At 47.6% G+C, this 15,816-nt stretch overlaps 1 protein-coding gene across 1 annotated transcript; it reads left to right on the forward strand.

The window, feature by feature from the left end:
- Window positions 1–4,676: 4,676 nt before the first annotated feature.
- NEFL (neurofilament light chain) lies at window positions 4,677–15,103 on the forward strand. Its single transcript, XM_045456802.1, has 4 exons — window positions 4,677–11,948; window positions 13,041–13,165; window positions 13,630–13,949; window positions 14,524–15,103. Exons 1-4 carry the CDS (start codon window positions 10,902–10,904, stop codon window positions 14,664–14,666), a joined length of 1,635 nt encoding a protein of 544 aa, XP_045312758.1. The 5' UTR covers window positions 4,677–10,901; the 3' UTR covers window positions 14,667–15,103.
- The last annotated feature ends 713 nt before the right edge of the window (window positions 15,104–15,816 follow it).

The raw sequence follows: 15,816 nt of genomic DNA on the forward strand, positions 1-15,816 counted from the left end.
GGTCCGTGAGTTCGAGCCCCGCGTCGGGCTCTGGGCTGATGGCTCAGAGCCTGGAGCCTGTTTCCGATTCTGTGTCTCCCTCTCTCTCTGCCCCTCCCCTGTTCATGCTCTGTCTCTCTCTGTCCCAGAAATGAATAAACGTTGGAAAAAACAAAAACAAAAAAAAAACAAAAACAAAAAAAAAAAAATATTTTGATGCTCTATCGGTGAATCAATTAGCTTCTCCCTTAATTTTATTGAAAGCAAAGATGTGCAAAACACCTAACCTGCATTTGAGTTGACCTCTGCTTGATTAAAGTAATTTCCTCCCTTCATGCAATCAAATGACTAGGAATATTACCTGTGTATTTTTTACTTCGAGGCACCTTATTTAACTCCTCACACTCAGGGTTGGAATAAGAATAATTTTCATCTCAATACATCGTTATCAATACGATGTTAAAAATAAAGTTATTTTATTTTCCTATGTGATTTAAATGCATTTTTGTCAAAACCTTATTGGCACAGATTTAGCTCATTCAGTTAATGGTGAAGGTGGGGAAAAAGAATTGGCACAGGTTTGCAAGCAAATCGATTTTACAAAAGCCTTCACGTGGCCATCGGGGATCTGGAAATAAATTCCCTTAGTCCTGTTTACGCCTGGAACCCTTTGGAAAGCCCTCCAACCCCTCCAGGGGAAGATGTGGCCCGGTTGGAAGACAGCTGTGCTCAGTTAGTGACCGAGCTAGATCTAGGATCAGATACCTCAACCTCTGTTAGAGCGCTTTTTTCTTTTACGTTGTTTCCTAAAACCATGTGGATTTTCCAAATTATTTGCAGAACATCATGTGCAAAAAACATCATGTGCAGAACATCATTTTGCATCTGGAAAAGAGGATACTTGCGGCATTTGCTGACTTAGATGGCGTCCCCCTCTTTTTTTGAAGTCACAGCAGGCTCAAGCCCATCATCTAGGAGGGTTAGCTTATTGATACCTGGAGATTGTTTTGCTTGTCCTTTCTCTAACCCCAGACTGCTTACTCTACTACCCCCTGAGGGTTGAGTTCAAATTCGGAGGTTCCCTTCTCCAAAAGGAAACCGGCAGTACACAGGTTTTAGGAGGAGATAAAGAACCAAAGACTTGAGAGAGAATGAGAGTGACAGAGACAGAGAGAAGGAGAGAGATGGGCTCTATTTTGCAGGCTGGGGTTTGGGTCCTAGGAGAGAGAAGTAAATGAACCTAATACCTGCTCTGTTTCAACATTTGATTCAGAAGTTACAGTAAAAGCAGCATCTGCTTTTTTTTCTCCTTTCTTTTATTATCAACCCATGAAAAGAAACCATCAGGGGGCTCCTGGGTGGCTCAGTCGGTTGGGCATCCGACTTCAGCTCAGGTCATGATCTCATGGTTGGTGGGTTCGCGCAACGCCCCCCCCCCCTGACCCCCCCGCCCCGCATCGGCCTCTGTGCTTGCTGACGGCTGAGAGCCTGGAGCCTGCTTCGGATTCTGTGTCTCTCTCTCTCTCTCTCTGCCCCTCCCCACCCCCTCTCTCTCAAAAACAAAAATTAACATTAAAAGAAAAGAAAAGAAACCATCAGAAGAGAGAAAAAAGTGAGTTCTATTGTGATAGGTGAAGGAGGACAAATTCAACTGATAAAAATGTTGACGATTGTTCAGCTGTTTACCCTTAGCTCTATTCTGTAGGGAAGACGAGTTTCATGCAAATAAAACAAATACTTATTCCTCCAAAACTTCAATGAGTAACTCTATCTGGCTTCCCGCAAATATCTCACACTGCTGACATTTGGTCATATTCTGTCTTTGGCTCATATCTGACCTAAGTTAGGCGCAGGTCTCGCTGTTTGGAGTTAATACTCTGCTTTTGGACTCCTATTCACGATCACCGTAAGATGTGAGGGCTCCCTGGCTCTAGCTTACCCAGTGCTTTTCACCTTTTGAATACTTTAGAATTAGAGAATCTCAGGTTGGCAGAGGACCTGCGAGGCCATCCAGGGTCAAGGCCAGCTCCGAGGTGGAGTGATTCCCTTTAGAACTGCTATCGCTTTGTGCCTGGAGCAGTCTCTTTCACCTTTGGGCAGCTCGGAATTGTATACGGTGCTGGGCTGTCCACCCATCTGCACATTTGAGTGTTAGGACAGAGCTGTGTGCCTTACTTAAGTAATCTTTCTAAATTTGGGGCATTGATTTGGAAGAGAATTTTAATTTGGACAACGTCTAAAGTGAGTATTAATCAATGTAATGGGCAAAAACGTTTTTGGCAGAAGAAAAAGAAAACACTTTGCAAACTGAAATATGTCAGCTCTATTCAAAAGCATATCGGCTATCCTAACGCGATTTGGTAGTGCAGTTTATTAAATTTGTCGGATAAAGTGATACGGAAAGGTGAGGGGAATCTTTTTCAGTGTGCTTTTTTCCCTCTTGCAGACAATATGATAATAGAAGGCGTTGCTAGTTAGCAATAAGGAAGGCATTAAGCCTGTATCTGGAGAGACGTGCTCAGATGCAACTTGGTTCTTATAAATTATTGCAGTGATGGACCTCTATTTTTGGAGTCTGCTAATAAAGCAGAGCGTTGACTTATTTGGTGTGTGTCTGTGGTGCTCTGCCTAGATGACCATTCTATGGATGACTTTACTTGCGTGTGATTTGAGCTTCCTTGACCCTGATTATTGCAGCATTTCCTTGCATCGGTATACAAATTTAAACTTCATAGGAAAAAAAAAAAAAAAAGGAGTGAGAGCTCTTATTTGCATAGCACCTCTCAACAACATCCTTGCACTTTGGTCATAGCAGAAAGCGAGAGAATTCAGACGGACCTTGACCCGGCTGTGTGACCTTGACCGACATGCTTGAACTGTCTGAACCTCATGCTCCTCCTTATTGAAGGAAAACAACACTTACTGTGAGGGTTAGTGACATAATATAGCTGAGTTCTTTTGGTGGGCGTACAGTTTAGGCTCTAGTCTAAACCTGAGTGTCCACATCTTTAAAATGAGGGTGATTTCAATACCCAGCTCATCGGGGTTTTGTGACGACTCAAAGAAATTATCTCACCAAACGAACTTGCTCAGTGCCTGACACAAAGCTATTGTTAATATTATTGCACACAATTATACTAACTAAATACAAGTTTTCCTTTCCCTTATGCTCTTAAATTATAGGACTATGATTTCACTTTCTATCAGATCTCCTCGGGTTTGGTTACCTAGTCTGCCGATTATTCTGCCCTTTTACTGCCTATGTCCTTCTCCTTTTGGCCTTTTCCTGGTGGGTGAGCCCCGCCTCAAGGATGTAAGAGCTAAGGAGCTGAGACTAACAACCTGTCAATTGCACAGAATTTCTTGGGCCAAAAGGTCAGATGGGAGACGACACCCCTAAATAAAGCTTTAGGATTCGTCCCTGATTTAAATACAGCCTGGCCATCCCAGGATTAATTTAACTACTATGGGTTATATCCCAGTCAGATCATACTGTGGAAATAGAGGCCTTTGCTTTAGGCGTGGTAAGCTTAAAGCTACAAAAACTATTTTGCTGCCGGTCCCACCACCGTTCGGGCTTATGGTCTGACCATCCACCTCATCCCCATTACACTTATTGTTTCTGCCCCTTCCTGTCCTATGCTCACTGCTCAAGGCCTTCAAGCGTTCTCTCTGTCTCTGTGGGTTTTTTTTCCCCCCAAAGCTATTACCAGTCTCGTATTCAATCTCACATACAAAGGACTAATATCACCTTTAACTCTTACCTCTTCCATTGATACTGGCATTTTAACAGTGATCGAAGCTAATGAAATGGTGCTCTGTTATAAGTAATTATCCAAAGATATCCAATCTGAAAGTAAGAAGTGATCAAGGCTTCCCTATCTTTTTGGAATGGTACCACGGAGGGATGTAAAAAAAAGGATAGGCCTGATATATACGAAACTGCAAGATTTACGAGGAAAATTCGAAGCCCAGAGGATAGCACTAGCTCCACTGTTACAGGACACACGGCTTGGAGTAACTCACTTTCCGTCTGCAACCTCTTATCGAGGAAGCGAGGATGGTAACCCATGCAGATCTGACCGCTGCAGGGATCCCGTGACATGATGCGGAAATGCTTGGAAAACCTCCGCTCTCCCTGTGAATATCACTATTATCATCTCTGCTTTGCGAGGATGCCGTAAGAATCACATGGAAAAAGAATCCGAATGCAGTGAGAAACAGAAAGGGAAAAAGTCAGATCTCTCATTCTTGGGTGCCTATGCCTCAACCTCCCTAGGAATTTGGGCTCTGGCTAGAAGTGATGTCTGATGGCTACAGTGTGGAAGGAGGCAATCCACTCTGGAAAAGGGACGGCCAGAGCAGAAGTTAAGAGCTGCCGAGGATGAAGCCAGTGGTAGACTTGTGTGGAAAAAATTGAAATTACTTCCCAATCCCAAGAGTCTATGAAGCATAGCATATAAAACACATTTCTAACGGTGTTTTGATTTAAAAAAAAAAAATGAGGAAATCCATTCTTACTGAATTTGACGTAAAGTTAGAAGGTGTTAAAACTATTACAGCAGATTTGAACAATGGACCAAAAATGTTTATATTAAGGATTGGATTAAAAAAATAAATGAAAGTCATATTTTTAAGTTTTTTTTTTTTTTAAAGCCACAGTATAAATGAATAGGCATAGCTTTCAACCCTTTTTTTTTTTTTTTAAGTCCATACAAATTCAATGTGAGGCAGCAATGTAAGACTGCTAACAAATTTTAATGCGATATCGGGATGGACTAATAGAAATACAATATCTCATTTTTAGAACAACGATAAAAAGATCCACTTTAGAGAGCTGCCGTGAGGACTAAATACAATACCCGTGCAAAGCATCTAGCCTAGTCACCAGCCACAGAAATGTTGATACATTTCATTCATTTGACCTCTCCCCTTTCTAAAATCACAGCAAATTCTTCTCTTCCTCGGGACACCTCTTAGGATGTTGCCTTTTATTGTTTCACTTTTGCATAGGACTTGGAGTTTCACATGCATGGGTTTGGTCTGCTTAGCTACTGTCAAAGGGATTGGCTTTGCAGATACACCCTGTACAGTTTTCTCCCTTGATGCAAAATTCACATTCAGTGGAACACGCCAACTCCTGGTTACATCTGGGGTTTTGACAAATGCATACACCTGCACAATCCAAACTTCTCCAGACCTCGGACAATACCTTCACCCCAGAAAGTTCCCTTGTGCCTCCGCCCAGTCATTCCCCATGTCACACTCCCTGAGGCAACCACATTCTCCCCCCATCGCAGATTGGTTTGCCTCTTCTGGAACTTTCTATAAACGGAACTGGTATGTATTCTTCATCTGGGGTTTCTCTCACCTGGTGTCAGTATACCGGTTTTGAGATTCATCCACGGTGTGCAGTGGTTTTGTTATGGAGCTCAGGTATTTCCCAGCCCCGAGGAGCCGGGGCCTGTGCCGTGACTCCTGGTACCCCCCACCCCCGGCCCCCTGGCACTGGTACAGAATTGTGCGCATCGGAAGTGTTCCGCGGACATTGGGTGACCCGATGCATGAATGAGCGTACGAGTTATTGAATCAATCAGCAAGCCATTTAGCCACAATCAACTTTCGCTTTTCGAACCCGGACAGTGTCTTACGTGTTCCACTTACCACACACCCACGGTATCTATCCTGGTGTGAGAAGCCTGCCTGCTTTACTGCTGGAATCCAGGGATCCGCCCATTTGCCATCCTACCGCAGCCTTTGCTGCAACCGTGCAGCGGCAAAGTGCTGGCGAGCAAGTGTGCTGCCGCCCGGGATGAGCTCCGGCGTGGCTGTGAGACAGCCGGCCTCGGGGCTTTGTCTCCCGCAGGCGGAACTGCTTATCCTCTGTCTCTGCAAACTGTAAACCTGACATCCCTCCAACTGATTTATTAGGTCACCGTAAAGGTCAGCAAAGAAACCCAGGTGCCGCATGGAATGTTTCTGTGGCTAGTTAGTATCCGCACCACAGCGGCCGCACGTGCTTCCTTGCAGTCAGGGGAGCGCAACTGAACAAGCAGGGTTAGGACTGTTGGTTCTGACCGCTGTGGCCGTGACCTGCTTGAAATGACTGCAAATTAAGCCCTTTGATGTCCCCAGCATACCCTCTTACCCCTGCGTCTGGTGACGGTGATTAAGGACAAGGGGCCTTGCAGCAGGCTTGGGGGTGGGGGGGGGGTGGGGTGGGGGGGTGGCGAGGGGGGTGTGGAATACATTACCTTGGCTAGTTCTGTGGCTCAAGCATTTAGGGTTTGATCCTGTCACATCATTTCTGCTTGGACAGCAGCAAGTTCCCGTCATTTCTAGTACTGCACGTGTTTTGAATATAAACGTGCTTGTTCATCTTTAATCTATTCAAATGGCATTCTTGTTCTTGCTGCAATCTAAATTTTATGTAGCCGCAGAGCACGCCCTATGATGCATTACTTCACAACGCGATGCTATAAAATTACCGGGCATATTTTGTATTACAATGGGAAAAGTTTTCTTCCAAACAGATTTCCCAAAAGATGGGGAGATTCACGTATGATGATTCCTACGGTGAGCATAACGTATAAAGAAATAAACTGGTGACAAGAAACAGGGAGGAAATCTATCTGTGGCTTTCCCAAACTAGGCATTTTCTGTTTTTTTTAGCCATGTTTCTTTTTGAAAAGTTAAAGATCTGTAAAAAGCATGATAAACTACATTAATGGTATGTTAAGTGCCAGCATTTTTTTTCTCTTATTCTTTATAGCCATTTTTTAAAGTTACTTTATCAAAGAAGACCTATTTACTAGGGCAGAAAGCGAAGGTATTTTAAATAGGAAAAAGACAGAGGTCACAATGCAGTCATTGTAAAGGGTTTGGATCAGCTAAGTTGTGTTTTAGCTCATTAATCCCAGGAAAGGTGTTTTGTAAACTGGTGTTTAGAGTGGTGCCTAGAAGGTGACATCAGCAGTTATGTGCCTCTGTTTCATTTTACATTGGGACGCCTAAGAAACCTACAACCAGCGTAGTCTATTGCCATCCCTAGCTGTCCGAGTGAACCACGCTCATTAAGAGTTTCCTGGTGCAAATCAGTTCAGATTGGTGTTCTCAAAACACAATAGGTTTACTGCATGCATGGTCTGCACACTGTGGCATGCAATTATCAAGTTCCACAGAGACGCATGGAAGCAGCAAATGCCACCGGCTGCAGCGTGTGTTGGGAGGGGAGCACTACTCAGACCGGGAGCAGACAGGGCTCCGGTTTGAAGTAATGGTGTGAGTTGGCAAATTATTTAACCTCTCCGGGCCTCAGCTGTTTGCTGAATAACAGTAACCGTCTCAGGGGGATTTTGTAATGCTTAACTAGGAGATATCAGAGGCCTGTCATAGGGTAGATGCCCTGCATGTGTTTCTATTCCTTCACCCCTCCTTGCTTCAAAAGGATGCGGACACTGATGTGTCCACATGATGGTGAGGGGACCGGGACCCATCTGCTGTCCTGGACGAGGGCTGTTCCCACAGCTCACTGGTGGCGGGGGGATTCTGCTCGCTTGCCCCCCAGACTGATGCTTCTCTGGGGCCTGCCTCATAATGTCAGCCTAAATTTCAGACGGTGCTTTTCAAAACAGATACCCATTCAGAGAACCTCCTGCCGTGCCAGGGTTTTAATGAAATCAAAAGTGACCAGGTCCTACCCTTCCGAAGCTGTCTGACTCTACTGGCCCTGGAGAAGAAGCAAAACCCTTTAGGTGTTTCTAAGGGTTCTATTTTATGGGCCCTGCAGTCATGGGACTATATTTTACTTTTTAAATGACCTCAACCAGTCCTTCAGGGGATTACAGATGGAGTCCTATTAATGAGTTTCATCACCTTTGCCCTTAAAATAATTTGGATCTCCTAAGAGTGTGTTTTGTTGGCAGCCCTCAACCCATTTTATGTTGGGGGAGAAAATGCTTAAAGGGAAATAAAGGCCCAAATGTGTAACAAGACCGGAAAAAAAGCCTTCTTCTAAAGAAATAACGACACCATTACAAACACTAATGCAGAAGCACTTAGGGCAGGGGACACAAAAGCCAGGGTTCTTTTTCTAAGCAGCTTCTCTAAAGTTGTTCATTTTACACACAAGAGCAAGGGTCACATGGGCATTCAGAGCCACTTGCTGGGAAGAGGATTTTAAAAGGAGGATGACTGGACAGAATATTTAAGAAGAGGCAAGGGCCTAGCTGGGGAAGGCTGAAAGTAGGCTAACCCAAACCCAAACCCAGGCTGGGTTCAGGAGCCCCTGTAGAGCGGGCCCTGGTGGAGACTGAGGTGGCTCAGCCGGGAGCTATTTTAAAAAAGACCAGAGATCCACATTCAGAAATACAGTTGCTCTGCCCTTCTCCTGACACCAGATCCAGTCAGGGGGAGGGCGCTGCCCTGCATTCCCACCCACCAGGGCTCTCTGGTGCACCTCCCGTTTCAGCTCCCCCACGGAGGGCATGGCCTGCAGGTGCCCCACAGGTTTCTTCTCTGCGTCTTTCACCAGCACTGCAGCAAGCATCAGCCGCCGCCCTCCTCCTGGGGCAGCTTCCTCTGCAGTCAAAGGCTTCAGCCAGGAGCTGTGGCAAAAAAAAAAAAAAAAAAAAAAAGAAGGAAAAACCGCTGATGGACTTAAGATCTCAGGGGGTGACCTGAAACTCCGAGGGAAGGGAGCTGGCAGAAAGACAATGAATTCATGAATAGCTAAGAGTGGGGTGTAAGAGGCCGACTCGCGGAACATGAAACGATGTGGTTTATATGGGGCAGGTTAAAACAAATCCATTCCGGCACTTTTCATCCGCATTGGGTAACTGGGAGCTGGCAAAACTCTGATTTCTTGTAGGTTCTCTCCCTCACCCCCCGTCTCTCCCTGGAGAAGGCTTTTCCACTCTTGGATCACCAATGAATGTGAAGGCCAAGGATATGTGGGCTATATATAAAGTCATCAGAATAAGGGCCTTAGCAGGGCGGTGGGGGCCAGGCAAAATCCCGAGAGCCTAATGACTCAGGCTTGAAATCCTGGAATGATTGATGTGGACGGACCTCCTGATAGATTAAACTCCAAACGTCCATGATCCCAAAGTTGCATTCCTTGAGACAATAGAGATTGTTTAGAAACCTCCCGGAAGTTCTGGCTGCGGTCTTTCTACCATGAAGGCCGCCGGTGGGTTTTTTACAGCTTGCAAAGAACCCCGGAGGTTAAGACTCATCACACCCGCCTGTCGCCCGGCCGGCGGAGTGCAGTACCTCCGGGAGCATCTGTGGTACTGTCTCCTAGTACTTCACCCTCTCAGCCTCACCGGGAAAGCTGTGCCGGCTTTTCTATTTGAAAACTGTTAGCACGCTTCCCCCTCAGCTTGCTATTAAAAAAACCCCAGTAAGGTGCACGTCAAATGCGCCTCTTAAACACATTACACAAAAATTAAGTGCTTCTTTGGAGAAATCTTAGTTATCCCGTGTCAATCTCCGCCACTCTTGCAGGAAACCAGGGCTCCCTAGCATAATGTGTGTGAAAGGCTCTGCAAACCGCAGGGTTGTATCAATGTGCATTACGGCGTGCACAGTTTCAGGGATCGGGGTGTTTCCTAAAGAAAATCCATGGATGTCTGACTGTATCTGTAACCTAATTATTAGAGTGAACCGGGGGGAGAATCACGCGGCTATTCGCTGTCCGCCCCAGAACGAGACGTCTCGGGTCTGAGTCCTCCTCCCGGGAGACCGCCCTGGGCGCTCGGGGCTGGCAGCAGCAGCTTCCCTCTGAAAACCGGCCACCTGCCTGGCTTGTCGAAATCATCAGGTTGGATGCTACACAGGTGTAAAAACAGGGAAAAGGGGCTTTTAAAGTGACGGAGTTGGTGGTGTGAAGCAGGAATTCAGCTTGATGAAGATACAGGCAGCGTGGATCAGGCCGAAGGACCCGGCTGCAGAACTCGCCGCTGCCTTCGCAAGCCGGTTTTCCCCCGGTTAGTTTCAAACTCATTCTCCGCTCTCCCCCACCTACACGCTTCAACACGCTAAAAACACTCGCGGCTTCATTCTGCAGAAAGGAATGGGAAAATCTAGGAACACGGAAAGGCTGCCATTAACTGCTTTAAGGGGTTAGAAATGCCAAAATCAACACCTGCAGTGCCGCAGTTTCACGTGTGTGTGTGTGTGTGTGTGTGTGCAGAAGCAGCGCATTAAAGAGAAATAACCAGGAGAAAGAGAGATGAATTAAAGAAAGTGCCAGAAATAGCTACAAAGACATATAAAACTTTCCTCCCATATAGACCCGATACCAGCAAGCTTAAACTTTTTACTTTAATCACTCATGTCCTAGAGGCACTGCCTTGTCACCTTAAACCCCAAGACGGGGGTAGGGGCGATGGTGGAGGAGGCCCCTGGTGGGGAAGGGGCGAGTTAGAGGGGGGAGGGTGTCTTCTAGGTACGTGGATATGGAAAACTAAGGTGTCAGTGGGGAGTGGGGACCCACCATTGGGGACCCGTCATCCGAGTGATACCGGGTCAAGGACTAGGTAGGCTGGAGCGGGGGGGGGGGGGGGTTGGGGAAGGGAATGAGTGAGGGGTAAGGGGTCGCAAGGAAAAAATCCAAGGCCTCGCATACAAGTGGAAAGGACGCGCGCCGCAGCCCCGGAGCCGCCTGTCGCTCGCCCCCGCCTTCCCTTTTGCGCAGAATCCTCCCCTTGGCTGCAGCAGCGCGCTGCCCCCACCGGCCCGGCGCGCCGTGATCGATCGCAGGCTGCGTCAGAATGCTCCCCGCGTATAAATAGGGGTGGCAGGACCGCGCCGAGCCGCACACAGCCATCCACCTTCCCTTCTCCCACTCCCTCTCTCCCCGTTCTTCTCTCTGTAGGCCCCCATCTCCGCCGCCGGCCGGAGGGGCTCCGACCGCCACCATGAGTTCCTTCAGCTATGAGCCGTACTACTCGACCTCCTACAAGCGGCGCTACGTGGAGACGCCCCGGGTGCACATCTCCAGCGTGCGCAGCGGCTACAGCACCGCGCGCTCCGCTTACTCCAGCTACTCCGCGCCGGTCTCCTCCTCGCTGTCCGTGCGCCGCAGCTACTCGTCCAGCTCCGGCTCCTTGATGCCCAGTCTCGAGAACCTCGACCTGAGCCAGGTAGCCGCCATCAGCAACGACCTCAAGTCCATCCGCACCCAGGAGAAGGCGCAGCTGCAGGACCTCAACGACCGCTTCGCCAGCTTCATCGAGCGCGTGCACGAGCTGGAGCAGCAGAACAAGGTGCTGGAAGCCGAGCTGCTGGTGCTGCGCCAGAAGCACTCCGAGCCCTCCCGCTTCCGGGCGCTGTACGAGCAGGAGATCCGCGACCTGCGCCTGGCGGCGGAAGACGCCACCAACGAGAAGCAGGCGCTCCAGGGCGAGCGCGAAGGGCTGGAGGAGACTTTGCGCAACCTGCAGGCGCGCTATGAAGAGGAGGTGCTGAGCCGCGAGGACGCCGAGGGCCGGCTGATGGAAGCGCGCAAAGGAGCCGACGAGGCCGCGCTCGCCCGCGCCGAGCTCGAGAAGCGCATCGACAGCCTGATGGACGAAATCGCCTTCCTGAAGAAAGTGCACGAAGAGGAGATCGCCGAGCTGCAGGCGCAGATCCAGTACGCGCAGATCTCCGTGGAGATGGACGTGTCCTCCAAGCCCGACCTCTCCGCCGCGCTCAAGGACATCCGCGCTCAGTACGAGAAGCTGGCCGCCAAGAACATGCAGAACGCCGAAGAGTGGTTCAAGAGCCGCTTCACGGTGCTGACCGAGAGCGCCGCCAAGAACACCGACGCGGTGCGCGCCGCCAAGGACGAAGTGTCCGAGAGCCGCCGCCTGCTCAAGGCCAAGACCCTGGAGATCGAAGCATGCCGGGGCATGAACGAAGCGCTGGAGAAGCAGCTGCAGGAGCTGGAGGACAAGCAGAACGCCGACATTAGTGCTATGCAGGTACCGCACCGTGCAAAACACGGTGGGGGCGGGGAGGGAGCCGCAGGAGCAAGTTGTGGGGGTGGGTGGGGGGAGGGTGGAGAGTCGAGGGCGCAGAGTCGAGGGCGCGCCCAGGAAGTGGAGGCCAGAGAGGGGGCGTCCGCTAGCAGCCAGTGGGGAGCGGAACTTGACTCCCTGGAGACTGTGTGGGAGGGGTGGGGCACTTGGAGGGCGGGGGCGGGGGTGCGACTGCAGTCTGAGGGGACGGGTTCGGTGCAGTTGAATTTACTCCGCATTAAAGCTGCCCAGCCCTGCAAGGGTAGGGTGGGGTGGGTGCAGGGGTGGATCTGGGCGTTGCCTCTGGCCTGCCTCTCTACTGTCTTTCATCAACCACAAGTCGCTTTGCGGCACAGATTGGACCATCTGCTTACTAAATTCGGCGGGGAGCTCTCATTAGTTCCGAAGGATACCTGTGCCCAACCATGCTTTAGGGACTGGTTTTATCAACCACTCCTTTCCCTCAGGTAGACAGGAATGCAGTCCAAACTGTAGTAGGTAATGATGTTCGCAGTAAAACATTTCTTTTCTTTTTTTAAAGGATTTTCCTTTTCTGGGAAGGAGAAAAAGTAATGTCAACCCCCAGAAAATATTTCAGATGAAATTAGTATTATTTCTTATCTAGCTGCTTCCTACTCGTGTGAAGAAATGGAGTAATTTCTTGCACGTGATTTTGGAGTCAAGTTGACTAATGAATGTGAAACAAAGTTTTTTAAATCAATGAAAAATATTTTTGCAGGCATTGTAGGGTGATCATTAGACTGTGATAATGAAAAGAAAACCAAGAATTTGTCTCCCATCAGATGAAAAAACAAATTTCTTTTTGTTTTCATTTCATGCTTCCTGAAGCGAGATTTGTTTGCGTGTTTGTTTTTCTAATCCAAGTAAGGAAAGGTTAAGCAAGAGAAAAGGCAGTTCTTTTAGGGGGGATTTTATCTGAGGCGTGCACTTGGGTTGTAAGTAGGTTCGGCCTTTGCAGCCATACTGCAGTAAAATGATAGCAATCGGATTTCTGCTCAAGATTCCCCCTCCCCCCCCCTCCCCATCCTCCACCAGGACACAATCAACAAATTAGAAAATGAATTGAGAACCACAAAGAGTGAAATGGCCCGATACCTTAAAGAATACCAAGACCTCCTCAACGTGAAGATGGCTTTGGACATTGAGATTGCAGCTTACAGGTAAAAACAGGGTGGGGTGGTAGGAGCCGTTCAGCTTTAGGAAGAAAATCCTATTTCCTTCACATTGGGTCAGAAACCTTCAAGACTAGTCCTTTGAGATAGACGTTTGCTTTCTGGCTTTTTCCAAGAAGAAGGTGATTATTAGACAAATACGGAAGAATTTGACCCTGGGATCGTGAGTTGTGCTCTTGGTGTCTCATTACACTTTAAATCGAAGAGACAGGACTGTTTTCGGTTTGTTTGCCGTTTGTGTGTTTGCTTGTTTTTCTGCTTTTTTTTCTTTTTCCTGGTGTCGGGCACAACATCCCCAGACATGAGGTTTCGATAATTCCCAGCCCTGCTCCCCTTTGCCTTTAAGGGTGGCATTAGGGGGAGAGGGGTCGTGGTGGGCTCAGATAGGGCAAGTAATTCAGCACACTTCCTGTGTTCTTGTTCATTAACCCCCTCCTCCCGTGCCTTCCCAGGAAACTCTTGGAAGGTGAGGAGACCCGGCTCAGTTTCACCAGCGTGGGAAGCATCACCAGCGGCTATTCCCAGAGCTCTCAGATCTTTGGCCGATCTGCCTACGGCGGTTTGCAGACCAGCTCCTACCTGATGTCTGCGCGCTCCTTCCCGTCTTACTACACCAGCCACGTCCAGGAGGAGCAGATCGAGGTGGAGGAGACCATTGAGGCTGCAAAGGCCGAGGAAGCCAAGGACGAACCCCCCTCTGAAGGAGAAGCTGAGGAGGAGGAGAAGGAGAAGGAGGAGGCTGAGGAGGAGGAAGGAGCCGAAGAGGAAGAAGGTATGATAAAAAAGAAATCCCCACAACTTCCAGTACAGTCAGGGCGTGGATATTTGCTAGGAGATGGGTAAGGGGAAGTGAAGCCGCGCTTATGCCAAGAAGTCTTACTCATATATATATGTGACTTTAGAATCTTAAATGATCCCTTTTATCTAGTTATCCAGCAAGCCCCGGAGTAAGTGTCTGATTTCTCAAATTGGTTGCGCTCTCAGCGGTACACATCTCCCTCCGCCCAGCTTGGGAGTTTGTTGAGAATAGCATTTCAGAATATCCTCCTCCTGCTGTCTTTTCGTTCCCCGTGAACATGTCAGCAGTCTGTTTAACCCGGCGGTTGGGTGGCCGAGAGAACAGAAGTAGTTTTTTTAAATAAGCGTTTGCCTTTTGGCTTCTTCGAAGAAGAAGGCATTAGTGGCCGGTGTTCAGCACGGTCCGTTGTGTGTGTTTGGGGAGGTGAACCTGAGAGATTTGGGGGAGGGCTTTCTGACATTCGGGTTTTCGCACAGAACCTTAGCAGAAAGGCGTGCACCAACGTACCCCGGATTTGGAGTTTGTAAACTTTCTCTTTATGTTAAAGCTGCCAAGGAAGAATCCGAGGAGGCCAAGGAGGAAGAAGAAGGAGGCGAAGATGAAGGAGGAGAAGAAACCAAAGAAGCTGAGGAGGAGGAGAAGAAAGACGGAGGTGCTGGGGAGGAACAAGCCACTAAAAAGAAAGATTGAGCCCCTCTTTCCTTAATTGTTCCAGGAAGAATTCTCCCGAAATCAGGTCAACCCCATCGCCGACCAACCAGTTGAGTTCCAGATACTATATGAATTAAGAAGTCAATATATGTATAATTCTGAGATGACTTAGGTTGGACTTTAAATGTTGTGCTATGACTTTTTTCCTTACGCAGAGTATCCGTTTGCTTGCAGAGTGGCTTCCTGGCTCGCTGCCAGCCTGTGCATGGTCCACGCTTATGAGTTCAGGATCTATGGCAATGTGAATAATTCAGATGTTTACAATAAAAAAAAAAACACACACATGAATAAATGAATTCACTAATGTTAATGTTAAACTTCATGGTAAAAAATAGCCCTTTGAACCTTTGGTGGTTAGAAATTAAAGACCTCGAATGATGTGCAATAAATAGTAAATAAAGTTACACTGAATGTCATTTCTTGCTGTGGTTGTTGACTTACTTAAAATATCTTAAAGAAGGCACCAGTCAGAAGGCATATACAAGTGGACTGTCGACCTCCAAATTTTTACGGTGTCCAAATTTTAACAATTACAATGCATTTTTCCCCCCGATTGGTAACTCTGAGGGATACATTTAGGACATGACCGTTCATGAAATCTCTCCCCTCGAAAATTTTGCTGGTAATGAACTTGAGTAAATGAGAATTTCTGGGGTCTTTCTTTTATAATTAGCAATATACTTTGCCCCGTAAAATGTACTATGTAACGTTGGGAATGGTTTTCTTGGAGGCAATGGTGTAATATGATAAAAACACCTTTTGGGGTAAATAGGTAACTTAATAATATGATATGGATAGAAGATGAATCCTACCCATCCATTATTATAACCGCATTATTTTGATATCGTCTGAATATTACGAGCAGAAGTTGAAACCCAAGCGGTAGATAAAATCAGAAGGAGTTTTTTTTTCCACGTATAACTTGGACGGAGAGACCAACAGTAGCAAAGATTTTTTGCCATTGCAAACGTATTGCCTGCAATCCTGAGCTCATGATTCAGTGTGGTGTTAGCTTGATTCCACTGCCTCAAGTAAACATTTAGTGGCACCCATTTGAAGCTTTTCAAAAGCTACAGATACAGCTAATTTAATGATCTGTCACTACAGGGAGGAGATGATATGCCAGAAT

The sequence above is a fragment of the Leopardus geoffroyi genome, chromosome B1 (genome assembly GCF_018350155.1).
Source record: "Leopardus geoffroyi isolate Oge1 chromosome B1, O.geoffroyi_Oge1_pat1.0, whole genome shotgun sequence".
Taxonomy (NCBI): Eukaryota; Metazoa; Chordata; class Mammalia; order Carnivora; family Felidae; genus Leopardus; species Leopardus geoffroyi.

Excerpts from the sequence above, each read along its gene's own strand:
- NEFL (XM_045456802.1), top strand. The coding sequence starts at position 10,902 with ATGAGTTCCTTCAGCTATGAGCCGTACTACTCGACCTCCTACAAGCGG. Across the intron at positions 13,166-13,629 it reads ATTGAGATTGCAGCTTACAG|GAAACTCTTGGAAGGTGAGG; the intron begins GTAAAAACAGGG and ends GTGCCTTCCCAG. Across the intron at positions 13,950-14,523 it reads AGGAGCCGAAGAGGAAGAAG|CTGCCAAGGAAGAATCCGAG; the intron begins GTATGATAAAAA and ends TTTATGTTAAAG.